The sequence below is a fragment of the Haliaeetus leucocephalus genome, unplaced genomic scaffold, assembly GCF_000737465.1.
Source record: "Haliaeetus leucocephalus isolate CR32 unplaced genomic scaffold, Haliaeetus_leucocephalus-4.0 Scaffold656, whole genome shotgun sequence".
Lineage (NCBI taxonomy): Eukaryota > Metazoa > Chordata > Aves > Accipitriformes > Accipitridae > Haliaeetus > Haliaeetus leucocephalus.
The window spans coordinates 12,642,488-12,669,291 of record NW_010973092.1 but is presented as its reverse complement, the minus strand read 5'-3'; the positions used below and the strand labels follow the sequence as shown (position 1 = coordinate 12,669,291).

Below are 26,804 nucleotides of genomic sequence, written 5' to 3'. Positions count from 1 at the left end.
CGTGGCGGAGGGGGGGGGTGTTTAATGGAAGTTGCTGGCGGGAGCCGGGCGTCCCACCTCCCTGCACGGCATCTCTTGCCGTCACAGCCCTTTTCAAAACGGAGAAGCGTTAAAAGCCATCCAGCCTCTTCGCCGACAGGACAGACCTTGAAACGCCTCTCGGGTTATTTACCTGTTGGCAATCTCTCTTGAAATCCACGCCGTCCCCAGACCTTTTGCCCCATGCCTGCTGCTGACAGTTCATTAAAGCCTTTCTGGCATGCTCTGACTGCACAAAGACTTAAAACTGCTCTCAAGTACGTACCAAGCCCAGCCCCATTAGAAACCATTCCTCAAACGCAGGTCTACAAAGACGCCTGGAAGTTCAGGTCTTCAGGGTCCAGGACAGCATCCTTTTTCTCCTTGCTCTCCCGCTGCACGTGGTACCGCCGTTCGGCAAACCGCACTGCATCGTGGACGCTGTGGAAAGCCAGCTGACCACCGCTGTCTGCCCCACCAGCCCAGCCTCCCTCCCGGAGCCGGTGGCGGATGGAAGGGTTGCAGTTGGCCAGGAGCACCTGGACGCCAATCTCCTTGTAGTCATGACGTATCTCCTTTAGCACAGAGAGACCCACAGTATCTATGAACTGCATTGCCCCACACTCAAGGATTAAGGTGTGCGTATCTATGGAGGGAGGACAGGCATCTGCTGGAGGCTTCTCAGTCCTTTGCTTGGCAGGTTTCAGGCAGTCAAGCCTGGTGCCGAAAAAGGTCTTGCTGTTGCCTGCATCTGTATTTGCCTGGGCCTTCCCCCTTTGGTGCTTAGCAGCCAGCAGGATAGGATTTACCCCAGTTTTCTGGTAGAGAACTGTCTTGAAATAGTCCTTGTTGGCATAGTAGAGAGATGACTCGAAGCGGAAGATTTTGATGTTGGCAATACTGCCGAGCTGCTTGTAAGTGGACTGGTCCTCATAGATTTCTGTGTTGCTGACCTTGCCCAGGAGCGTGGCCCTGGGTCTCTGTGTGCGGAAGATGATGCAGAGCAGAGCGAAGCAGACGCCCACAAGGAGCCCAATCTCTGTGGTGATCAGTGTGGAGGACAGCATGGTTGTCCACCACACCACCGTGTCCAGCTTGCTGAGCTGCCACATGCGGGGGATATCATGGAACTTCCTCAGGCCCCCCCGCAGGTTGACAATGGTGACCACCCCCAGGATGGAGGTCTGCAGCGAGTAGAAGAGTGGGGCGATCCACAGCAGCACTAGCAGCAGCACCAGGGAGGTGACCAGGCCAGACACCTGGGTCTGGGTCCCCGTGGACTCCTTCAGCAGAGTCTTGGTCAGGGCTGCAGAGCTGGCAAAGCAGTAGAAGAAAGAGGGGATCAGGTTGCACATGCCAATGGCAATCATCTCTTGGTTGGCACGGACAGCGTAGCCGTGCTTTTTGCCAAAGATTTCCGCCAGGGAGACAGTCATTGCAAAACCAATAACAGCAATGGGCAGAGCATCAACTGCCAGGCTGGAAAACAGGTTTATATCTGGTAGAGTGGGTTTCCTGAAACCAGTGGGGATATCCCCACAAACAGCAGACTTGTATCGCTCTTCGAAGTTAAAGTAGTAAGATATTACTGTGGCTACAATGACCACCAGCAGCTCTATGGGGAATGGGGCCTTCATCTTCTCCTTATACCGGTCATTGATCTCTTTGACAGGCACTATGACAGCCAAAGCAACCAGGCTGGTGACCAGGTCACAGATGTTGGTGTTCTGGATGTATCTGAAAAGGTCAACCCACGTCAGGAGGAAGGACCCCACCCCTTCGTGACGAGGTATTTTCAGTCCCAGGAGATACTTCATCTGGGAGGTGATAATGGTGAGGCTGGAGCCGGTCACAAAGCCACTGAGCAGAGGTTCTGACAGGTAGACAGCCACGAAACCCAGCTGTAAAACCCCCAGCAGGATCTGAAAAGCAAGCCAGCGATACCTTTAGCATTGATGAGAAGGGCTGGGAGAGGTGGCTGGCAACTTATGTCAGTTTGCTTCCACTTTAGCAGCTCTGGCTATTCTGTCTGCTGAGCATTCAGTGCGAGGCAGAGGAATTTGTTTTCAGTAGTAAATCTAGGATATGGAAAACTAAAGAGACCTGCCTGTAAGACTCATCTGTGGCTAGAGATGCCATACAAAGAAGCCTATATGGTCCCTGCTTCTGTCTCCTTACAAGCAATAAGGGTGCATAGCTAACACTGAAATTCCAGGCAGCAGCCACATCAAAGCAGCTGTTCACTTTGATGGCACAAAACCCATGCGATCCACTGAATTTTAGTTGTCCCAGTGAAAGAGCCTGAAATTGTTCAGTGACAGCTAAGCCTAGGCAGTGGGGACATTGCCAGGGAGCGTGGCCTTAGAAAGAGTCCCTGCTGATGGCAGGGTCCTTGAAGACTGCTCTTGCCAGCCCCAAACCTGCTCTAACCTGCACCAGGAGCCAGACCAGCTCCAGGACTGGTGTGGTGGGAAGGTGGCTCACAGTTCCCTCTCCTCCCCTGCTGTGTCTAATCCTAAAGGATGTTTCAGACACATCCAAGGACACGGCCTATCACACGGCGGGGAAGAAAACCCCACATTCAGCCATGTTTGGGGGTTTCTAAATCACTACATTTGATTCAAGGGTGTCGAAGACTACTCACGTCGGGAAAGGTTTCTCATGACTTGCAGGTCTGAACCAAGACTGCAGCAGAGAGTTCTTTAGCTCAGAGAAGTCCCTAGCAGGGAAAGGATGGAGAGGAAACAGCACGACAGCGAACATTTGTACCTGGTAAAGGCCAACCAGAAAGCTTAAGGAAAGGGCCACAGTGATGGCATAGCAGCTCCTGTCACAGGCTCCTGTCCCGTTACTGAAGGAGGTGGAGTTGCCCACCAGTGAAGAGGCAGAGTTGTCGCCGCTGTACCCTGCTAGCTGGAGGTGCCGGTTCACAGACTGCCCAATCATCAGACAGAGGATGCCGAAGGAGCCCACGAAGTTATGGCGTGACGTGGCCATAGCAACGTAGATGATATTGCAGAAGAAGTTGGTGTAGATTCCGTAGATGGGATCCTGGCTGGCTAAGAGGGAGTAGGAGATGGACTGAGGGATGGCAACTATCCCCACCAGGAGCCCAGATACGACGTCCCCAAGCAACTGCGCCTTGATGTTGTAACGGGGAAGCCAGTCCAGCACTGGGAACAGCTGACAGAAGAAGGTGATGATGGTTTGATGATTGCATGTGCAGACCTCTCTGGCTTTCTTTAGGACGAGATCCTTGGTGCTGAAGTCTGCGGGCTCATACTCCTCCAATTTGACATGTACAAAATTGGCAGGACTCTCTTCTGGTGTTAGGGAGCTCAGCACCTCTTTGCTCTGTCCTGACTTCTGGCTTGACGTGTCCTCCATTGCACCCGGAGAGCTAAGGCGGGAGAGCAGGCAGCCATGAGGTGTTGCAGTCACATCATGTGCTTTGCTTAGCTCCAGGGCTCATGCAGATTGCATGGATAAATAAATAAAGGAAAATAATCTCAGACAAATCAAACAGAAAAGCACCTTCCCGTGGTGCCGGTTGATTTGTTTTCAGTTATGGACCTGATTAACCACAACCCTGAGACCACGGTTTAAATTGCATTCACACTGGCACAGATGCCCACATCAGGGACAGAGCTACAGAGAGCCCTGTGCTCCTTCCTAACATACCTCTTGTTTTGAAACAGGACAGCAGAATGGGTTAAGATCAGACAATACTATTTCACTGAAACTAATGTTTCTTGATGACACTTCCACTTAAGCAACAACTATTTTGAAAACCTTGAGATATTCCAAGTGATGCCTTAGGAACCTAACACATGGCTAAGGGAGGTAATTTGCAAAATAATCTTTCCTTTAACATTTCAAAATTTTAAATTACATTGTTGGCTTGCATCAAACAGGTCCATGACAGGGGGTCCTATCTGCAGAATGAAAGCATCCTACTTTTTCAGTCTGATTAAGTAACATACATATTTTCCAGAGCTACTCCAAGTTTTTCAGTCAAAATGCAGCTGTAACAAACACACCTTTTTGTCAAAACTGAACAGTACACACAGAAAAAAATTCTCCTGACGGGAGACCTAGAGTGGCTGCATTCAGAAAATGAACTGGGATGATGAGAAATCCCATTCCCCTGCCCTACAGGTTCATTTCACATCACTAGTCCCAATCCAAATCTCTTACTTCTGGCTGCAAGGAGATACACTGGGTGTTTTCTCACTACCTGGAGCTTCTCCCCTGTGGACAGACCTGTCTCCTCACCTCGCAGCACACCCTGAACAGAGAAAGCACAAGGCTAACAACTGCAAACCTGTTTCCTTTGCCTTCCTTCTGGACCATGTGCCGCTTCCCTTGAGGAGAGATCTGAGCTACTCAGCCAAGCGATCGGCCCTTTTATCTCACTCCAGCCGACGAAGACGGTGCAGCCAGCCAAACAGAGCTGTATTTTGAAAACAAACACTGTTCTGGGAGAGTATTTTTGATCAAAACTTGTTCTGGCCATTAAGAATGATTGAAGGGATTTAGAGAAGTGGTCCTGCCAGGTAACAGTATTGCTGGTATCTGGAGATGTGTTTGCTAAACAAGGGGAACAATGCGAAGAAATCTTCCTGCGTGTGCTATTGCTCTGCCGCTCCCTGAACTGAGAGCGCATCATTGCCTGAGTCCTGCCGAGCTTCTCCACTCAGGTTTTCATCTATTCTGGAAAGCTTTCATTCCAAAAAAACAATCAAAAAGCAAAACTTGTTCCAGAATGACTTTTCTTTCCTGGTAGCTTTTCCACCAGCGTGCTGCCACCAGCCCCCTGTGCTCTGCTCAGCCGCCTGCCCGGCTGCTCCCCGCGGACCTCCACCTCTGCTCGGCCCCACTGCTCTCACCCGCTTCCACGGAGCCAGCGGCGCTGGGCTTCACGGGGACTTTGTACACACAGGTCTGCGCTGACAGCAAAGGTGTGGTGACACAGGTTGTTTCTAGGTAGATAGAAGAACTCGATGTGCGTCAAATCTGCACAACTCACGCTTTGCACGTGCCTTTTGGAGACTGTAGCACAAATAACAAGGGATTTTGCTTTGCAGAAGTAAGCACAATTTGGCAAAAAGCGCAGGGTTGCATTTCTTTTGTAGGTAAAGGTGAACAATTGCATTAGTGGGCAGGAAAAATGTCTCATCATCCTGAATTGAAACAGCAGCCTCATAAATACCAGCTGCAACTTTTCTGCCCTCGTGATCCATGCCAACAACCTACACCAGACCTCTCAGCACACACTCCCAGCTGCCAGTCTCACCTTATTCTCCTCTCCTTTTCCATCTCTTTTCCATCGATCTAGTCTCTGAGATTTTGCTGGATGTGCCGTTGCCCCGTGGAGCAGGACAAACTCCTGGCAGTCAGGAAGCTTGGCCTCTGCTCCTGGCACTGACTGTGTTCTGGGCTTGGGAAGGGGGCTGAGAGCCCACAGCGTTTGGAGAGATGGTGTGAGGTATGGAGAGATGATTTAGATGCTAGGGAGACACCCTGAGAGAAGAGAACGGGAAGATGAGCATCCTGAGCTACATTTATCTCATCAGTGGAAGTCTGTATCTCAGCAATTAGAAGTAAATAAATAAGAAACATCAGTGCTCTCTGGCAGCAGGAAAAAATGAGAGCACATGGCAGCGGAGACAGCTGCTCAATGTATTTATCTATTTATATAAATTCTTTATTCTCTGCCATTTCTCCACAGCTCATTTATTTTCAGGTACATCTGTTGATAGCTCCCCTTTCCCTTTCCCTTCTTTCAGTAATGGACCGTATCTCTCCTTAGCCTTGTCATTCCTCCTGTCCTTAAAAGATGAACCCTTCATATGCTTTATAATCCTTCCTAGTCAAAACTCATCTTGTGTCTTGGCCTGTCTGATGTTGTCTCTACTCACTCATTTTCCTTTTCCATCTTCTTCTTCAGCAAATGACCCAAATTTCCATTTTCTGTATGATTCCTTCACCTTGAAATTCAGTCACTGAAGAACTGGTGACTCAGTCATTGAAAAGCTGGCCAGGCTGGTCTTTTAAGTCAGCTTGTTTGCTGGGATGAAACACATCTGAGTACAATCCATTTTTGGGTTTTGATCTTATTTAGGAAGCATTCATTTCCAGTTCTGGATCCCTGATCTGTCCACCATGAAAATGGGACAAAGCACTTTTCCCATTTGTGACAGTACCTAGGCTACCTTTAACTTCCACCCTGCCTTCACCACCTGCTGCTGCTTTTCCTTCCAACTTCCATCTTCACTTATATATTCTGGAACTCTTTTGTTTGTTATTATTTCCTTTACTAACTGATGTAGTTTGGTAAGCCTTGATACAGCCATGCTTTTCCACCTCTCCCAAGCATAAGTTTTGGTGAGCAGTTCTTTTTTCCATTTCTTCTGTCTCCATGCCTCCCCTGCCATCCTTTGTAAATGTGACTATCCTTTCAATTAAGTCTGAAGCCTTCCCTACAATTTTTCCCCCTTTCTTGTGTGCAAATTCCAGTTGCTTTTGTATACTCAACTTAAAAATCTTCCATACTTCCCTGGAATTATGTTCTCGAGCTCCTTGTCCCAGCTGGCTTCCCTGTGCATTCAGTTCTCTGTGCTGACCTCTTTGAAACAGCAAACCTTCATGCTATGGCAGCTTCCACATGGTCCTTTCTGTGCTGGAAATTCACTCTGTAGACACTGAGGACAGGCAATTTTATGTTCTCCATCCTGGCAGAGAGGAGGTAAGAACATACTTGGTGACACTGAACACTGCGTACGTCTCTGAAATTACTGTTACTGTATGAGGTGAGGCAAGGGCAGAAACTGCAAACATTTCACATTTGCTCTAGAGAATGTATAGCACACAGCTTAAAAAAAGAAACCCACAACAGAACCTCATGTGACCTTGAGCTGGCTAAGGCTGCACTGCCTTCCAAATGCAAGGTCACTACAGCAAACTGCTGAAACTCTTTGTTTTCAAATGCCTCTTCAAGGGTTGTTCTTTATTGCCACTATAAACTCACTTAACTGTTTAGCTCCATTCTGGGCAAGGCTGGATTGGACAGACGGTATTATCTCAAACGACGCAAGTGTAGACAGGATGTTGCCTGCCAGTAATGTGGCACCCTCTGTTTTTAAGACAAGCGGAAAGCATGAAATCCAAATTTTTCATTTATGGCATAGCATGTGAGCAATGTAACATCCATCTATGCAACAGCCATTGCAGCCAGCTAGAAACAGAGCAGTGGAAACCCAAGCTCCAGGTACAAGGAAAATGTAGTAGCGGGCTATTTTGGTTTTCTATCCTAAGTAGAAAAAAATTTATGAACTTGTCTGTGTCCATGATTGTTACCCAGGCATTTTGCAATGGGTAAGTGTAGCGAATTCAAGTCTCTGCTGCTGTGTCAGTGCATCACCTGTGTTTAACAGGATGACCTGGCATCTCCAGTTTTCTTTGGAACAGCGCTAACTGCACTGTACAAGGATTTTTGACTTGCCTTAAGGCTTGTAAATACACTTATGACTACTTGGCTCCTGGAAGCCTTTCAAGTAGCATCCCACATGTCTTGGTTCCATAAAGGGACCAGCCCAGCTTAGTACACGGCTGCACCCCACTGCTCCGCAGCTACTTAGATCGCATGCAACTTTATTTACAAAAAAGGCAAGTGAGCCAGGTAATGGTGCCAGGTATCTAAGACATGCTCTTCATTCCCTTCAGGTATGGGACTTGACAGTCTTTTCAGATGGCTGCTGGTTCAGTTCCACTTGGAAATGAATTTTCAACCTGTAGACATCTGCAGAACATCACCATTCTTTAAGGGAAAAAGAAGGAAAAGGAGGCAAGCCCAGAACTGGTCCCACTGCTGAGATATGGCAAAATGCAACAAAAGCACCTGAGGACAAAAAAGCTGAATAGAACCTCTCTGATGGTTTCATGGAAAGCAATTATTCACATTTCTGCAAGAGGTAACACCAGAGAATGTGGAAGCAGTACAGTAGGTCATGGCTGGAAATAAAAGGTTTTGGAGCCTCCTGTTATTCTGCAGGGCAGTTTATGCTAACATGCAGGGGTCACAGCAGCAGGGCATGTCAGGCAAAGATAGAAGTTCTCTCCAGACATAAACACTGCGAGGCTAAAAGTATTGCTCACCCTGTGACTGCACATGGTAATGCAGTCGTGCCACTCCGAAGTTTGAGAAGGACCAAGGAACCTACAAATAATGATAAAGAGCATCTATTTAAATTCCTGCTCGCTCCCAGCATTGAGCCATGAAGACAGACATGCAAGGAATGGCTTTTAGCGTACTTTGAAAGATGCGACATGCAGGATATGTCCTTGGAAAGAGACTCAGTGCAAGGGTAGCAGATCTAAAAGGACATGGAAGAGCTTCTTCGGCTGCAGAAGTCATACACCGCACATCAGCTGTCCAGCTATTGAGGATACCACATGCTAGGTCCACCCTACTAGCACCCTGCTGCAAGTCCTTCCCCAGCACTGATGCCCACTCCTAGAAGATGAAAAAAAAGAACACTTCCAAGTACATCAGCTAGAGGATTTGGGGAGCATTCCCAGTTTATATAAGGAGGGTGAAAATGATTCCTTGCCAACTTTTGCGGCACTGTGTTGCTGTTTTCTTGTTTTCCTCTGCATGACAAATGTCCAGTGCTTATGACCCTTTTCCAAATTATCAAGCTAATAACCAAAAATGCTATAATGGCTCTGTAAACAGATTAAATTGATTACAGATGAATACGGTGAAATAAAAACAGGGAGACACATTTCTGTTTCATACTGAATTGGCATTCAGCCCAGGCTACTTGGCATCATTTCAGGCTTGACCTGTGTGTGTTGCCTATGAGCCCTTCATAGCACTGAGGCCGTGCTGGTGGGATGCTGCTTCCCCCTGTAGCTGCTGGCTGGCTCATAGGGTCACCCTATTTGCAGTTAACACAACTTGCCCCCCAGCACAGCACAGCAGGCTCCATGTCGGGCAGAGCTCCGTGGCTGGCTCCCGAGCTCTCCCAGCAGCCATCCCACACCAGTTCATCGTGCACCGAGGCAGTGGAGAGGGATCCTACACAGGTCACATCTCGACGCCACAGGACAGAAAGATGCTCCAGCAGATGGGCAAAAAGCCCAGAAACTACAGTACATCTCCATCTACCTGCCAAATGACAAGATTGGGTCTCTTAAACAGAAGCAGCTTTTTCACACAACACAAACACTGGGATGGACTGCCACAGGGTGTGGTGGGAGTCAACTGGTTCGAGAAAAGGGGTTAGGAAGCTTTACAGAGAAGTGCTGCAAAAGCTGTAACAAAGGTCTAAGTGCTCAGGAAGTTTCTAGCCTGCTGCTTACCGGGTGCTGGGAGGGCTCTGAATGGGCCGGACCTCTGGTACAGCTTTCCCAAGCAGCGTCCACCAGGCTGTGACCCTGGAGACGCGGCTGGGGGCGTCTCATCTAGTACAGGAGCACGTATGGTGAGAATTAGTTGTCCACAGGTAAGGTAGAGCCTTGAGTAGCACGGTGAAAGGGTCCTGCTGATTGAAGTCCGTTATCTCAGCTCCGTATCCACAGGAATCAGAGTCACTCTGCTGAAGGCAATGGCTGTCCTATGCTTTTCAAGAGACCAGAAAGCTCCTGCTGGCATTCTCTGTAATTGAGTGCTCCTACCACTCTGTTGGCACCAACACAAAAATTACAGCATGTGCGCTGAGGTCTCCTAAGGTAAAAGGCAACCTCAGGTAAAAGCTGAGGCGTGCTGGATCAAGAAAATCTTTTGCATAACTCAAGGACATGTATGCAGAGATAACGCTCCCAGTAACTGCCCAGAAATCCACCCAGAGCTGCTCTCATTTTTGCCCTGACCCTTACTGGCCATGGCCTGACTAAGTCATATAACCTGTTATGTCAAATAACACTGAAACACATTGCAGCAATTTTGTAAGGTTGAATATGTAATACCATGTGCTATAACTACACATAATGTAAAGTACAAGTAGCAGCAAACCTGACCAAATCTGTCATTTCTTGCATTTTAGGAATATGGACCTGGCCCACAGGGGGGTGCTGCTCACCGGCACTCGGCACATCACCATCATCACATTGCCTATTACTTGTTATTATCCATGAGACAAACTGCAGCCTGGTTGGACAGAGCACCGAAGTCAGAACGAGGAGAAAGCCTGCTGCTGGCCGCATATCGTCAGTCAATGCCCTAGTTTACACTGGCAGGAAACTTCCATGCGTGCCTACGTGTGTACCACACGCAGTCCAGGAGAACAGCGCACACAGCTGTGTATACACTGTGCTTTATGATGGGGAGTGGGCACAACTGTCAGGAGAAACGGGGACTGGGGACTCACTGCTCAAACACATGTGGCTTTTCTTCTTCAAGTTTATAGCTGCAGCATCTTCTAAGGTATCAAGCATATGACCGACAACAGAAAAAACATAAATATCATCTTTTAATGGTGATAAAGAAATCCCAAAGATTTTACCACATTTGATAGAAAATTCTTGTGCTAACAAATCTTCTACAATGACAATAAGGCACATTAGTATTTAAAAATGACAACTGATGCAGATCTAACAGAGACAGCATAAAGGAGAGTCAACAACATGCAGAGGCTATATCCCATAGCCGATGGTAGGACGTAAGGAGGACACTGACAAAACACAACTTTCATCACAAACATTTGGTCGGTGAGCACAGCACTCAACAAGGAGCTGACGGCAACACATCTCTCCCCACGCTGGGCGCAAGGCAAGGTCCGCGTCAGCAAACACCCACCCAGCACGGACTGATGCCACAGAGCAAGACGGCTCTCCCAGCACCCTGGATTCTGCCACCAAACTGGGGGAAAAGTTATACCTTATTTTTACTGCACAGATAAGTCACAGTAAAAAGTAAGGCTATTTTTTACTCACACTATTCAACTTTTCCATGTTCTTTTCAAAGAAACTATTTTGTAAACTGGTTAGGTCAGCCGACTGATGTGATATATTCCATTCCTGAGGTCCTGTTTGGTTAAACTGATTCTCCAACTTGAAAAAGCTACTCTAGGCAAAATTTGTCATTTTGTTTATTCTGCAAAACATTATGTCACAAATATCTAAAATTATTCTGAATTTAAAATAATTAAAAAATCAGACCCCAGAACATACCAAGGTACCACAGATGATCTTCAGAGACTCAAGAGGCTGGTGAACTGAAAGCATCATGTGCTTTCCAGAAAAAGTGAGGCTTTACCTCTCCTTAAGCATGTTTCAGCTGCATTTCAAATATACATAAAATTTACTCCCTTAAGTCAAAAATCAGACATAAAAAACTTGGACCCAAGTCCAGCTAAATGTTTCGCTTCCTATCTTCCTATGGAGTCCTCAGATCACCTGGGAGCCAGACTGAGAGCTAAGTGCTTTCAGAGCTGGAGAGAGCTGGAATTCAAATATTTTTGGCAGTATATTTACTCAATGGAGATTTGATTCTCCATCCAACGCTGAAATATTTTGTGTATTTGCACATTAGAGAATAGCAATATGCCTTAGCTTATACAATCTCTAGAAAATAAAATAGAAAGGTACTAATTATACTACGAACTAAATATATATATATATATTAAATATTTGCCATTTTACCTAACCAGAGGCCTCACTTTTAGCATTGTAATGATCTCAAAAGATAAGGCAAGACTCAGACTTATTTCCACTTCAGGTGGAATTTGTCTGAAACAGTAAAGATCAGGTAGTTTTACATGAGCAGCTGATCCTACAAAGGCTTACAAATATGATAACCAAGTGCAAGTAATTCTTGGGACTTAACAAGGTCATTCACAGTGCAAAGTCTGCACTAAAGACATTGCTCTTTTCACCTATGCCAGCATAGTAGAAGTGCAAAGCTCTTCTGGTGGACAGTTACATCAATATTGAAGTCTCACAACGATATCCTACACTGAGACTCAGTAAAGCAAAGTAAGCTACACAGACACAAAGCACCTTGTATGGGATGAGCAGCAGATGACTGCTATCTGCATCACAGCTTCACTAGCTTAGCCATGTCGGTAAAAAAAATCTAAAGAACGTAAATCACCTTTCCAAAGCACATGAAAAAAAAAAACACAACAGAAGATAATGCCCTGAAACAAACTTTTTGCCTGAAGAGTTTCATCCTCAGCTCAAAGGGTTTCCTCTTGTTCCAGTTTCTATGATCTTCTAGACCAGCAGTCTCCTACGGCCCAGCCGTGCTCCTCACTGCGCTGGGAGCACAGGGAGGCTAAGGTCAGTGCTGAGCCTGGGTGAGCCCGCGCCTGCCTGCGTGCCTGTGTGCAGGGCCAGCATGGGTGTTCCTGCACCATTTCTGGAATGGAGACACGTGGGTGACGTGACTTCAGCCTGCTTAAAAGCTCTTTGCACCAGCAGCACTGGAGATGATAGCAGGCAGCTAAGCGTGGTGGGGAACAGTGAGTTAGCACAGCCCTTGGGTGAAAGGTTCAGGGAACTGGACCCAAGGAGACGCACAGCGTTGCTGGTCTTCTCAAGGGAGGTTTGGCCACAGAAAGACTGCATCCCACCAGGTAAGACCTAGATCTAGGACCTGGCACAGGCAGAGTTCACGGTCGACCTCAGCACAAGGCTGTGGGAAGCAGCTGGGTATCAACTGGCTTAAAACCCTGGTGCGGCAGCCAGGACGCTTTCCTACCTGCAATACCTCACCTCTGCACTTCAGACCCATCAGCAGTGGATTTTAATGTCTCGTGGCACAAGCCAGCAGAAGCAAGCAGAGACAAAGGAATGGCTGTTTTTTCCCAAGAGAGAGTACCTTTCTGTTCATTGCCGCAGCCCGATGGGGAAGGAGCACAGCAGTCATGGAAGCTCTGCTGTCCTGGCTGGGAGAGCCATGTGTGGACTTCGATTAAAATTAGCTAAAAATAAATAAGCATGAAAACAGAAATCCCTTACGTATATAGTTCAGGACAGTGACTCATGCAGCAGCACTGAGCAGGAACTAGGTCCTGCGTTATTACACTCATTATGGAAAAAGGCACATGGCTGTGTAACACAGTGTCACAGTAGCCCCATAATAAAGACATCTCCAGGTTAATCTGTTGTTCCTGGGCAGCACTGTTACTCCTGCAGCTACACAAACCCTCGCACAGCCCCACATCGGGCCAAGGCTCCAGCCTGCTTGGGGGGGGACATGCACAGTGGTCCACAGTCCCCGTTCTCCCAGCTCCAGCACCCAGATGACTGGTGGGGTTTTGGGTTTTACACTCTCTGTTCAGGAGCTTTAGGCTTATCAAAGGATCTGGCATGAAAATTGAGTAGCAGGTCACACCTAATAGCAACATACACAAAGGCAATGATTCTTCTATTTACAGTCAATCATATGCAATGTCTTACAGCAAAACACAGAAAGAAGTGTCAAGAAGGTGGACGTTGGTCTCGCAATGAAATAGAGAGGAGCAGATGGAGCTGCAATGGCTTACAAGAAAATCAAGATCACTAAATCGCACAAGACTAATGCTGGCAATGTCATTATAAATCCAAAAATAAGCACCATGTGCTCCACTGCAGTACCTTTCCCTGTTTTATGAAGTGGACTGAAAATTGTTTCCATGTCAAAACATTCACAGAAGTAAAACATTTATTAGTGCAACTGCCACATTAGGAGGAACTGACAGTACTATCTATAGCAGCAATAAACGTAAAAAAAGAGCCTGACATTTAGCAGGAGACTACTAAAGACATTTCCAGTTGTCTTTAGTATAGCTGAGACTGTGAGTGTTAATTTCCATAATGCTGTGTTGTTGCCATTAATGAATGTGCTAATGATCTCTTAATTCTTCATTTAGAGTGATAATTGCTGATTAGTACGTTTGGGAATGGAGATCAACTGATTTATACCATCTTCCAGTCTGGCCTGGGCTTCTGAAGGTTGCACCTGGGATGAACGTTCCTGTTCCAGACAGATGCATAAACCCAAAATCAGTCATTCTGAGATTCCCTCTTCCTATAGATTACAAATTAAGCTGTGAGGCAGGGATAACAGAAGGCAGATTTCCCCTTATAAAATCTAGTACATGTCTTCCACTGTTCATTTAAAACAGTAGAAGGCAGAAGAGCCCTTTCCCAGACAGAAACAGGAGTATCACAAAAGTGTAACTGGAAATATATAGCTGCTGCATCCATCATACAGCAGCAAAAGATATATATATATATATATGTACACGAACACACATATACACACGCACATATATATATGTGCGTGCGTGTATATACATATATATGAAATTCCTTTATAAAACAAATTCTTTAGGGTAAGTTTTCAATCAGTGGTCCTTGATTCCTAAAGGTGAAATTGGATTACTTCTAAAGGGTCCATAAACAGCCAGTAGGCTCAAATCAGATTCATGCCTCTGTTAAAAAATGGTTCTAGTCCTAAAAGGAAAACAGCTGAAAACCCACTGTTTTAAGAAATTCCAGCCATGACAAGCTCTAATCTTCAGTTAATTCCAAAGGACTCTCTATTATACTGAACTCTCCGGCAAATAGCATTTATTTCTGTTCCCTTTTAACCAGGGCTGTGTGTATTAATATAGACTTATTAATACTATGACCTCTGGACGTTATCTTAAATAAGAACATTAAAAGTTGTTCTTTTGCTTGGCTGGCTGCCTTTGCTGTTGCATTTTAATATGGTTTCTTGTGTCTCACTTGACATGGAATTTGGAGGCTGTATTACCAGTCGTAGCTGCACAAATAGCACTGAGGCCAGATTCGATGTGCTCTAACTAAACATAAATCACTTCAGTATATCTTTTAGCTGTAATCTAAATTAATTCTTTGAAAATCAATTTATGGCTGTTTTATTGTGCTTTTATGTAAACAAATACCCAGGAGCTACAAATACGTATGCTGTAAGCTGTGGAAAGTGTGTACTTCTTGGAAGTAACGTTCCTATTTCTCCCTTTCTGGCACAGGTAGAAATGGATTTGAAAAAACATCTTTTAATAAATAATTACTGTTTTCCCCTTCTTGGTTAGAATTTGGTTACACAAACCTGTGCATGGTCACAGGTCAAAAAATCTCCACCTGGGCAGCATGGAAAGAGTACAGGAGAGAGGAGTTGAGTGTAAAGAGGAAAGAATCCCCCAGAGCAATTTCTGCTTTACTTCTATCCCACCCTTAGATTTTCCCTATCTACTGTCCACAATTCTAAAGAGCTCCTAAACATTAGGAAAACAAATAACTGACCATAAGCATGAATCAGACTTCTAAACAGCCACCTCTGAATAAAAATAATTCCAGAAAAATTCAAGCTGAAGAGGCAAACTTTCCTGGCATGTAAAGGCCTGTGCAGAAATGAGATAACCATGTCCCCATTGCCTGGCTGCATTAGGATCTCAGCAGACAATGACAAAGCCTCTGGAGGTGATAGATGGTTAGAAGCTATTCATTAAGACCTTTTCATGCATGTTTAGATTTTATTTATCTATCTGTCTCAAATTCAGGGACGTTACAAAATCACCGACCAATCACTCCACAGTAAAGACCAGAGCAAACAGTTCCCATCAGTCATTTGTAGAAAATACAAGGCTGTGGTGATATGGAAAAGCAATGCCAGAACAAGGGACAAGAAATGAGTTGCCTCTCATTATTTGACTGGACAGGCTGCCTAGACTACTTCAAAATTCTGTCTGATCCATAAAGATAGGGTTGCAATAAAGACTTCAATGCTGACAATCAAAACTCAGAGGGGAACTGAGACATAGAAAGTTCAAGAGAGAAGAGAAATGAGATGAACAATCATATGAAAACTCTTAGATTCACAGATTGGCCATAATCAAGTTAAAAAATTTCCTTCATTCAGTACCACCTATTGAATCACTATACCCAGGCAGGCAAATTTAAAGCATCAAAACAGACTGCACAGTAACCAGTGTGTTAACAACCCTGGCTCTTTTTGTCTGAGTGCATATATATTGCATAGACATACAGACCCACAGCCATTTTTTCCCAGGCTTTGTTCCAATTTGCAGCCTTTCCACTGCTAGTTCTTAGAAGTGCTGGTCCCACTGTGCCCCTGTGCATCCAATGCAAAGTCCACAGCCTGGTGCACACTGTGGAAGAGAAGGTGGTCCTCCCCCTCCTTAAAAAATTCTCCTCGGATCAGGGAACTCCTCACCGAAGGATTGCACTGGGCCAGTAGCACCTGGATATCTATCTCCCTGTAGTCCTTGCAGACCTCTTTGAGCGTGCGTATTCCTGCTGTGTCCAGAAACTGTACTGCACAACAGTCAATCACTATTGTGTGAAACCCCAGAGGTTCAGAAACAAAATCCATGGAGATGCTGGTCTGGTTGCCACTAGAATCCACCTCTTTCTCTTTAAGCATTCTTTTTGCTGCCTTTTTCTTCGCTTCCTTCACCCAGACTGGGTTGACTCCAGTTTGCTTGTACAGGGTGGATTTAAAGCACTCTTTGTTGATGTAGTAGAGGGGTGCTTCGAATCGGAACACGACAATCCCTGGCTTGGTTTGCAAGTTCTTGTAAGCAGACAGGGATTCATATGTCTCAGACTCTGCCACCCAGCCAAGCAGCGGTGCCTCCGGTCTCTGAGTTCGGAAAATGACGCAGAGCATAGAGAAGCAAACACCAACCAAAAGACCAATCTCAGTACTGATGAGTGCTGAGGCTGCCATAGTAACTAGCCAGATCACTGTGTCCACTCTGCTCAAATGCCACATTTTTGGCAGGTCCTTGAACTTGCGCAGGGCTCCTCTGAGGTTTACAATGGTTATGACAGCAAGGACACATTTCTGAAGGGAATAAAATAAAGGTGCAATCACAAGGAGGACTAGTAGGATTACCAAACTAGTCACCATGCCAGACATTTGTGTCCTACAGCCTGTGGACTCTTTGACAAGAGTTTTGGCAAGAGCTGCGCTTGTTGTGAAGCAATGGAAGAAAGAGGGAATGATGTTGCAGAAGCCAATGGCATACATTTCCTGGTTGGCCCTCACGGAGTAACCATGCTTCTTGGCAAACATTTCTGAGAGGGAGACAGTGATGGCAAAGCCAATAATAGCTATGGGGATAGCATCCAAGGCCACATTAGGAATTAGGTTCCAGTCTGGAGGGCGGGGTGGCAGAAACCCAGTTGGGATGTGTCCAGCAACGCTTGAGCCATAAGTGTCTCTCAGGTTCCCAAAGTGAGATGCCAGAGTAGCTGCCACAATCACAACTAGTTCAACTGGTATTGGAGCCTTGAGCCTGGATTTAAAATATTCATTAAGCTCTTTGGTTGGGATAAGTACAAGAAAGCACAAGAAGCTGGTGATGAGATCACAGATGTTGGTCTTGTGTATGTTTCTGAAAATGTTTATCCACGTGGCTATGAGGGAGCCGATGCCACTGCTCCGTGGAATGTCTAGGCCCAGGAGATACTTGGCTTGTGAGGTTAGGATGGTGAAGGAGGCACCCGTGACAAATCCACTCAGCAATGAATCGGAGAGGTACACTGAGACAAAGCCCACTTGAAAGAAACCCATGGCCACCTGAAAAGAATCAACCACACAAACAGATTAGGATGCGAATCTTGCAGATGTCATCACTGTGGGGCTCTGGAGGGAGATGCAATAAAAAACACCACTGCGCACAGCCCTGGAGGACAAGGCATGGTCAGAGCATGGAGAAAAGAGTCTCCAGCATTCAGCTGCTCCTGGCGCACCACACTTAAACAAAATGCATTTCTAACAGAGCGCCAGCTTTTTGGGAGTGTCTTCATACTCTGAACCTGTGTTTATTGTTTGCTCATTGGTTCAGTTGTAACTTCTAGTTACCCTAGCAAGCAAAAAAAGAAAGCCTGGGAAAAAAAGCATCTGAAATACTGGCTACTTCTGCCATTTCTCTTTCAAGTTCTTACAATCTCTGTGAACTTTGCAGGGATCCAAAACTTTTTTGGTTGTCTTTGTCTGTCTTATACTGGAGCTCACAACCTGCAATGAAAATACACCTTACGTCATAACAGCTGTACTTTGCACTGCATAAAGTTTGGTGCATCTGACTCAGAAAGTATATGAGCTGCAAACTCTTGTGATGCAGATTATATAAATAGAGATAAATTTTTAAAGAAGTGCCTTGTCATTCATTTTTATTCATGCTAGTTGAACGGACACATCCTTGGTGCTCTCTCATTGAAATGACTGGTTTTATGGATACCTACTCTACACATGTGTTTTTGCACCTGGTAAATGTCTCTTCCTCCCCGTCAATCTTCATGCCAAATGGAGCATGGACCTTCTCACAGCAGTTTGCTAGAAACCTTTTAATTCCCTGCGCTGGCCAACAGGGATGTCGACACTCTTATCTGAAGACTGCAGGCCAGAACTCACAGGTATTAAAACTTTAAGTAGTGTCAATTTGGTATGTCCTATTAGATAATTGAGGCAAAAAAAAAAAAAAAGAAGGCTAGGATCATGCCTGGAAACTTCATAAGAACCACAAAGCATTACTGAAGAGAAGGTTGGTTTGGGACCTGGACTGACTGGACATGGGCTCAGAGCCAAGCTCTAAAAAAGTCTCCCTCACAGCCTTGGTAATTAAGTTAATTAAAGGTTTTTCTAACTGTAAAACATTAGCAATAATTGTCTTACCTAGTTATGCTGTAGGCAGCTAGTGTGAGCAGGCTTGCTTTTTGTGATTTGACTGTAAAGTTTCTGATACAAAGAATATGTGATTTTGGTTAGAGCTTCCAATAAAAAAAAAATATATTTGAGGGTGTGAAGACCTACTGGTTAGCAGGCAGAGAGACAGCAAGTAAAATATGCCTAACATTCAGAGGGACTTAAGATAAAGTAATCTGACTTCTTCATATAAATTAACTTAATTGTACTTGTACTTGCAAAGAATATTAAGAACAATTCACAACTCCAAAACTGCATCCATGCTACAGTGAAGCACAAAATCCAGTGTACCTCAGAGTCCCAGAATATTTCTGAAATTACTCAACACTGACTTCCAGTACAAGAAGTCGTCCCAGGTTGTGCCTAAAAACAGTGTTTTAGAGTATCACAGGTATGTTTCCCTTTCCTCTCCTATACAGTCTGATTAGCTATCACCCTGGAGGTCACTGTAAGAACAAATGAATGTGAACTCACAAACTGAAATACCACAGCTCTGCAGCACTGTTAAAACTAAATCCATTCTGGTTAATGCATGACACTAAAAACAAAGATACCTGCTTTAATTTCAGCGAGCAGTTAATTCTAGGAAGTAATTAGAGACAGAGTGGTAAAATATTGTCAAGTAATATATTTTAATATGGTAATAATTCAAAGTTTTATTTCAAATATATTTTATCATCTCACTAGTATCCTTCTCATACAATGGCATTGTTTTGGCTTTGAATGGGCAAACAGCGAAGTTTTACAAGCACAGTGATAAATAAAAAGAAACTGGAGATACTTCTACTGTCCAGATTATTTTTTGATAAAAGAAAAGGCAAATGCCTGAAGTCTGGAATGAAAAGCTGACACATCACATTTTGGCCCAATGAAATGGAGGCCTAAGCTATAAGCCAGCAAAAAAAAAAAAAAGCTTCAGGCCACAGTGAGGAAGGTGGTGAGCAGATTGTGTGAGAGCAGCAGGTGGCTATGTGCAGGTCCTTACAGTCCCCAACAGAGCAGCAACACAAGCACAAAAACTTATTTAAAAAAGGAGAGGACACAGAGGAATTTCTTGCACTGCAGTAACTGCACAGTAACTGGAGACCTCCAGTCCTCCCTGTGTCCACTCCTCTGGGATGCAGATTGAGGACACATGCAAGCCCAGCAGGCTGTTCATGTGGACAATCACTTAAAGAATTAAAACTATTTCCACAGAAAACCTGTTTGCCCACCTCCTCTTACCTGATAAACTCCAGCTATGAAGGTCATGGTGGCTCCCACTGTAATTGCATAGCAGCTTTTGTCACAGAGCAGCTTCTGCAATGTCTGATTCACAGGCAAAATGGTGGTGTTTACGTACGCTGCTGTATCTGTGAGGACACTGAGCGCAGCTGGTTCTAAGTCATAGCCAGCTCTCTGTATTTCACGATCCACCACTTGTCCCACCATCAGGCAAAGCACACCAAAGATGCCAACTGAGATGTGGCGGGAGGTTCCAAATATGAAATAAATAATGCTGGCAAAAAAGGATGTATAAAGGCCATAAATAGGCTCTTGCCCAGCCAAGAGAGAATAGGCAATTGACTGTGGGACTAGTAACACCCCCACAATCACACCAGACATTATGTCTCCCAGTAGGTACTCTCTTAGTTTGTATTTAGGAAGCCACTGCAAGACAGGAAAGAAACTGAAAACATAGTCTTTAACTTTGGCTGGAGTGCAGCTGCAAGTTTTCTTTGCTTGCTTAACCATCAGAGCCTTCATGCTCCTCTTCTTCTCTTGGGGTTCCAAGAACATTCTGTGATGGAAACTGCGTTTAGCATCGTCTCCTTCTGGCATTTCAGTCACTGAGTGGACGTTGTTGAATTCTGCCATTGCTGCCATCTCAGGGACTCCCTAGAAACACGAAGAAGGACCATTTGCATTAAACCATAAATGAATGCTCTACATGAGACTTTTTAATAGACTGAATACAATGTTTATGAAAAGCAAGGGCTAAAAGTCTTAGTTGAGCACAGAGAAAGCAATTGCCAAGCAAACTTGGAAAGAGCCTCCCCATTATATCCCTGTTAAGCAAGGAATCACCTTCCCTAGGAGGGAAGCTGACATCCCATAGAATAAACCTGCTGCTGGCAATGTTGTGAAATGGAAGAGAATACAGCAGCACTGTCCCTCTGGGAGGCTTAATAAAATCACTGTCTGCAGCCTGTTCCACCGTGCAAAGATAGACACAGAGCAGTCCAACAGTCACTTCAATTCAGTTGCTGAAAATTAACTACAATTAGTATATCTCTAACATGGCACAGCTTGGTCTAAATCTCATTTATATATACTTTTTAAAAAAAAATGCAGTGATTACACCTACCAAATATTGTAAAGATTTGTTACCTAAGAAGATGCAATCTTTACACAGTGGCTTTATTTCAGCCAATGACATACTGGAAAGAATGCTCTTCACACTTTTTAAAAGCCGGTTTTCAAGTAAATTACATCTGACCAAAACAATACATACAAGCGGAAAGCATGTTAAAGGGCACAATGGAAGTTAGGTGGAACGCTTCTGCTAGAATGTGTGCTCTAGTACAGGCTGCCTACAAACAGTAAAACAAGTTGATTGTATCAAAACACATTTAATACTGGAAACATATTGCCTGTCTTGAAACAAGCCCTAATGAAACTTCACAATACCAACAGTGATTGCCAGCATTCATACAGCACTCCCGGTTTCCAGAAAAAAATCCAGAATCCTCCAGAAAACCCAGCCACAATACCTGCTACTACTAGTACACTGAAGTTGATAGATTTCAGGCAGAAACCCATTCGCCTGGTGCTACAGTGGAGTCAAGGCCAGAGACAGCAGCAGAACCCTGAAAAATCTAACTCCCAGGCTTCCCTTTCAAACACTACCTTGCAGTCCCAGAGTGCTATAACAACATATCCCTTATGTGCTAATTACACCTTCTCTGTGCAGGGCAAACATCAATCAAACTAACGTTCTATGCAATGTTTATGACTGAATTAATCACCAAATCGGTATTGGAGCTAGCAGTGCTGAGGATGTCCCTGAAAAGTCCATCTCAAAACTTGTTCACTTAATCATCATTTCACAAGTAGCTATAAAACATTCACTGCTACTATCACTTCAGTGTTAAGTCTCTCAAAAACATGTGAGGGGAGAAGGGAGCGAAGTGAGTTTAAGCGTGGTGCTCAAACCACCCGTTTCTCCTGCAGTGAGACCATTGCAAGGCACTGATCCTACAGCTATGCAGAGGAAACGCCTTCTCTTAGACCTTGGTCTAGCTGGCTGGAGCATACGATTTCTGTTCCTCCATTCCAGGTTTGATGTTGTCATACGGAGGTATCCAATCTGCTGTGCACCAGCCCTATATAATGGTTTACACACAGCCATGCCTCCAGCAGTCTGCTAGCTCAGACAGAGATGAACTACTTTTGGTTCTTCTGGCTAGAAAGACAATACCAACCCAAGTACCTACTGTCTTAGAACAGCCTAAGCAAATGATCCTAACCATATCAAAGGAACCCACATGAGAGTAGAAGCAGCTACAATAATTAATGTTTAGACTGGCTTCTCTTTCCAGATAAAAATATTCAGAGATTTCTAAAAGAGCCTTCCAATTAGAAACCAATTCAACGCAAGTAATCCAACTCTTCCACCTCACACCGTAGCATACTGCTCCCTACAGCTACCAGGCTACAGCGTGCAGAGGGCTATCTAAAGTCAACACATGGGACAGATGCCGACAGATAGCCAACAGAAAATACCAGAGGCATAGGTTCACATTTTATCTTCTGCTCCATGCTGGGACTCCCAAAAGGCGTCTTCATTCACTATAGAGCCAGAGACAGCAAGCGTCTCTTTGGTGGGTAAGCTCCTGAATCCTTTCAAATAACTGAACACAGCTCTTTGCTAGACTGCCGCTGGACTGCTACTGGAAGGGAGCCATGTTTCGAACAGAGACCTCCCTGGCTCCAAAACTGCGAACAGCACAATAGCATCAGCAGGGATGGATTTTCTGCATAAGATAGGGGCTGTATGCCTTCCTGTTATGATATCATGATCTGTACAACTCATGCTCTGTTACATGCTGGGGCAGACTGAAGAGCATTGCCAGGCCTCATGCTCTGGGCGAGATACTTTATTAATACCTACCTCTCGTTCTCCACACCTACCAGATATTTCTAGCAATGCATCAATGCTTTTCTGCAGCTCCTGCCCTGTTCCATACTCCCATACCTCCAACTCTATGCCTAATTCACGCATGGGGTCTGCAGGATGGTCTGCAAACCAGCAAGATGAAAATAGAGCTCTAAGCACAACAGGGGGGCAACATGCCTCTTGGTGGATGCTGCTCTGAGCACAGGTAGAAGTGCTGCTTTGGGAAAGTCACACTCCAAAAAAAGGAAAAATGAAGCTTTAATGCACTGCTAGGTTAAGTGAGACCTAAGTGAAAAATTCCGTAATTTGAACTCAAGTCCTATTTCTGGTATCTATGTCCTTCTTTTCGTCCTGGCCCTTATAGCTTGGAGAACTGAGAATTCTGGATACAAAGATGAGTGCACCCAGAACTCTAATACATACACATTTTTAGGGCTAAATTTTCAAATTTATTTTTTTGTCTCTATATTTGTTCTTGTTAGACAAGTTAATCACCTAGTACAATAGAAGGTAAGAGAAGAAAGCTTCAGTTTTGGCTACCTGCCTTCTTGATTATTCCAAACTTCTATCTTACAGCTTCCTGGCCATACAGTATTACTGTATCACATACCTATATACATCTTACAGTGACAAGCTTCCCTTGGCTAATGCCTTCCAATTCAGTATCTTTAATGTGTGTTAGAATAATTATAGGCTCAGAAGAGCCGTATGAAGAATGAGGATCTTTACAATGAGGAAACATGCACTACAAGAAATGACATACTCAAGATCACATAGTGATCATGCTTGGAGGTGAATCCATCACCACCTTCCAGATATCAAATCTCAGCCACATGTACAGTATTGCAAAGTCCGCTCAGGGATTATTCATAGCACTTACCAAAAAAAAAAAAAAAAAAAAGGCAAATACTATACACTGAGAATGAAATGAATATAGTGTACAAAAGCATGTGTCTGCAGTACTCTGCATAAGCACATTCTGTAGTTGTATTTGCTTGAGCAGCTTTATTGATTTCACAAGCACAGAGTTACAAATCAATACTGTAAAAGCTGAGGGAAAAATTCACCCCAGACTACTTTTTATGTGTAGCAAATTACTTGAATGAGTCTGTTTTCTGAGATTTTAGCAAAGATTTTAGTAATGAAAACCCTTCTGATTCCTCTCTCCCTCATCCAGGACTTGTAGACAGCTCACTCAAACCTGGGAGTTTTTCTTAACATTCCAAGGAACTCCAACACAAAACCCAGATAGTTCAGTTTAGTTCTTCTGTGCAGTGCCATCACGCATCTGCATAGTAGAAGATACTGGGTTTTTTTGGTCGTGTCTAGACAGTGGAGAACTGTTCTAAGTAAAAATCTTTTTGGCTACTAAACTCTGAGCATATACTGGATCTTTGTGTTGACCTGCATGACAGCTTTCACTACGTGGCATGAAAAGGGCCTTTCATCACACAGTCACTGCCTCTTGCCAGGTCAGGACACTAGGAAATGACAAAAATTGCAACACGTTTCACCCTTTTCTGCCTGAAAGCGTTGCTCTGTATTATTTGTGTAACTGTTTAGCCCAAGCTTACTTAGTAAAACTGGATTTTGTTCTTAAAAAAAAATAAAAATGGAAACAGCCTTTGGTTCAGTATACTGAACGATATTCTGTATATTTAACTTGGAAAAGGAGCTACTGTGCTTTTTATTTTGAAAGCTGCTATTTACGTACAACTAATTTGTCTGCCTAGAATTCACTTTTACGAGCTCCTTTTGGCCTGAGGAAGATCTTCAGGGGGAGTCCACCTGCCACAAAGCTTTACTTAAGATACAAAGAAAAAGACTACAACACAGAACTGAGGAAATTTCCAGTATCTCTGTTATCAAGTGACTGCCATAAAATAAAGATATGGGGAGGTACTGCATTCTTGTTACAGACTGTTTTTCTGGATCCCATCTGGGCCTTTCTGACTGATCCCATGACATGGCAGAGGTGAGCTATCACCTGTCTAGCGTCTCTCTTTGGGGAAACACTACCTGCAGCACAGGGCCTTGCTGGCTCGGACTTCATTTCTTTGTCGCAGATCACAGTCACCTTGACAGTATGAGAATAATGGATTGTGAAGCTTACTCACCTGCTGAAATAACATATTTACAAGCTTAAACATAAGACGTGTGCATTTAAGAGTAGAAACTAAATCAAAAGTGTTCTTTCTATAACACCGATCTCAGTTTTCCAGACTATTTTTCTACATTTCAGGTGCACAAGTCGTCACTGTATGTGATCACTACCCACCCTCACGTACCCACTTGCTAGACATGAGAAGTTGCATGCACTTAAATGCATGCACTTAAAAACTAATGCATAAACACATAACCTAAAGAGACATGAACAATTTCTGAAGAGATGTAAAGGAGAAGCAGGTGAATCAGAAATCCAAGTTCCACGTGAACTGAATCGGAGGTAGACTACTACCTCTGGGTCCTTGGAAAATCTCACCCTAAGCGTAAAAAAGGAAAGCGTATCACAACATTTTGATAACTATATCTTTGTCCTTACTCTTGCTGGACAACAGCCGTTTCCAAATAATCTCTTAACTATTGTGGAGCAACAAGGAAATTCAATACTGCCATGATAACAACGAGATAGGCACTGGAACAGCGCTGCATGTACCTTGGAAGAAAATTCAGATTTCTGACAAAATCCTTAACACCCTCCAATAAGACATTCAAGCTACGAACTTTTATTTCAACAGGAGACTTAAAATCATATGAATACTGAAATCTTACTAAGACCCATAAAACCACATACCACATTTAAGCAACAGATTTTGGAACAAAGCTACATTACTGTCGGCACAATAATCACCAGCCATTAACTCAAGCAGGAAAACCTGCAAAGCCGGACAATAAAACCTTGCCTGCGTGAAATAGTTGATCTCCTCCTACTTCAAATGTCAGTTCTTCCAAGCGGCAGCAGCAGCAAAGCTGCCCGTCAGCCTCGCACAGCCCCCAGCCTCTTTGGGGAAGGTCCCATGGAAGTCGGCAGCCCCGCTCGCAGCCAGTCCTTGCAGGAAATTCGGCTTACCCCCGAGAAAGCAGCTGCACACCAAGTGTGACGGTTACACTGCCCTGCCCTGTCTGAAGCGGATCCCTCTTGAAGATAGCCGGCTGCGGCCTCACACGGCACTCAAGCAGTTTCCATCCGAACCGGACTTGCCACAGAGGGCTTGCCAAGTAGTATTTTCAGCGAGTCACTTCTCCGTCAGGACCCCCCTCCCGCCCTTACCATTAGGTAGCGAAGGCTGAACGGTGACGAGCTGTCCCGGGGCAGTGAGGACAGGTGGAGGAAGCGCTGCCCCAAAGGCGTTTCCTTGGGCAGTGGCCGCCAGCCCCTGCCACGCTGCCCGCCGGCCTGGCCTCGAAGCCCGGAGGGCAGCCGCGGCGGTGGGCTGCCTGTACGGGGCAGAGGGTCGTGCAAGAGACCTGTCCGCCTCTGAGTGGAAAGCTAAGCGCAGGGCTTGCACTGCAGAAGGGAGGGCTCAAAAAATTGTTCTGTTTTTTTAAACTGAAATCTGCAAGAAGAGTGCACAGCAAGAAGAAATCCACGCACTTCTTGTACTCCCGAAACCACGGATTTTTGCTGAGCGCTCGTGTATCACTTCGGAAGCCAACCAACATGAAGTTTCCAGGATAGAGAAAGGGTAGTACAACGCTTTTAATGCAACACTCGGTTTCACCCTATCGATCTCAGCACCACTTCCTTCACACACACCCCCCCCGGCACCGAGCACTCCCCCCCGGCCCCCCGGGTTTCATTTTCTATTCTCCTCTCCTCAAGCTGAGGCACCGCCTCGCGAGCCCCTCCACGGAGCGGGGCCGTGAGCAGGAGCCCCCCGTGGGGCGCCGAGGCGGGCCCACGGCAACCCGCCACCGCCGCCCGGCGCCCCGCTG

At 45.0% G+C, this 26,804-nt stretch overlaps 2 protein-coding genes across 7 annotated transcripts in view; both read right to left on the bottom strand.

The window, feature by feature from the left end:
* LOC104839006 (sulfate transporter-like) overlaps nt 1-4,739 on the bottom strand; it is a 12,518-nt gene extending 7,779 nt beyond the window's left edge. For 2 of the 3 annotated variants that reach the window (XR_775122.1, XM_010579093.1), the window contains exons 1-3: nt 4,343-4,739; nt 2,788-3,418; nt 305-1,940 (exon numbers count right to left, since the gene is read on the bottom strand). Coding sequence is in view for 2 of the 3 variants with exons in the window: in XM_010579093.1 (XP_010577395.1) it covers nt 345-1,940; nt 2,788-3,418; nt 4,343-4,371 (2,256 nt within the window). In the remaining variant the exon portion in view is untranslated. Of the gene's footprint in view, nt 1-15; nt 1,941-2,787; nt 3,419-4,342 lie in introns of those variants that run through there. The other variant, XM_010579094.1, reaches the window with a different exon arrangement.
* Nucleotides 1-20,581, bottom strand: part of SLC26A2 (solute carrier family 26 (anion exchanger), member 2) — a 28,351-nt gene extending 7,770 nt beyond the window's left edge. Inside the window, exons 1-3 of one of the 4 annotated variants that reach the window (XR_775125.1) lie at nt 19,934-20,581; nt 16,026-17,581; nt 6,691-6,752 (exon numbers count right to left, since the gene is read on the bottom strand). Coding sequence is in view for 1 of the 4 variants with exons in the window: in XM_010579095.1 (XP_010577397.1) it covers nt 16,076-17,581; nt 19,934-20,575 (2,148 nt within the window). In the remaining 3 variants the exon portion in view is untranslated. Of the gene's footprint in view, nt 1-6,690; nt 6,753-9,376; nt 9,704-15,218; nt 17,582-19,933 lie in introns of those variants that run through there. The other 3 variants (XR_775123.1, XR_775124.1, XM_010579095.1) reach the window with 3 other exon arrangements.
* Between the last annotated feature and the right edge of the window lie 6,223 nt (nt 20,582-26,804).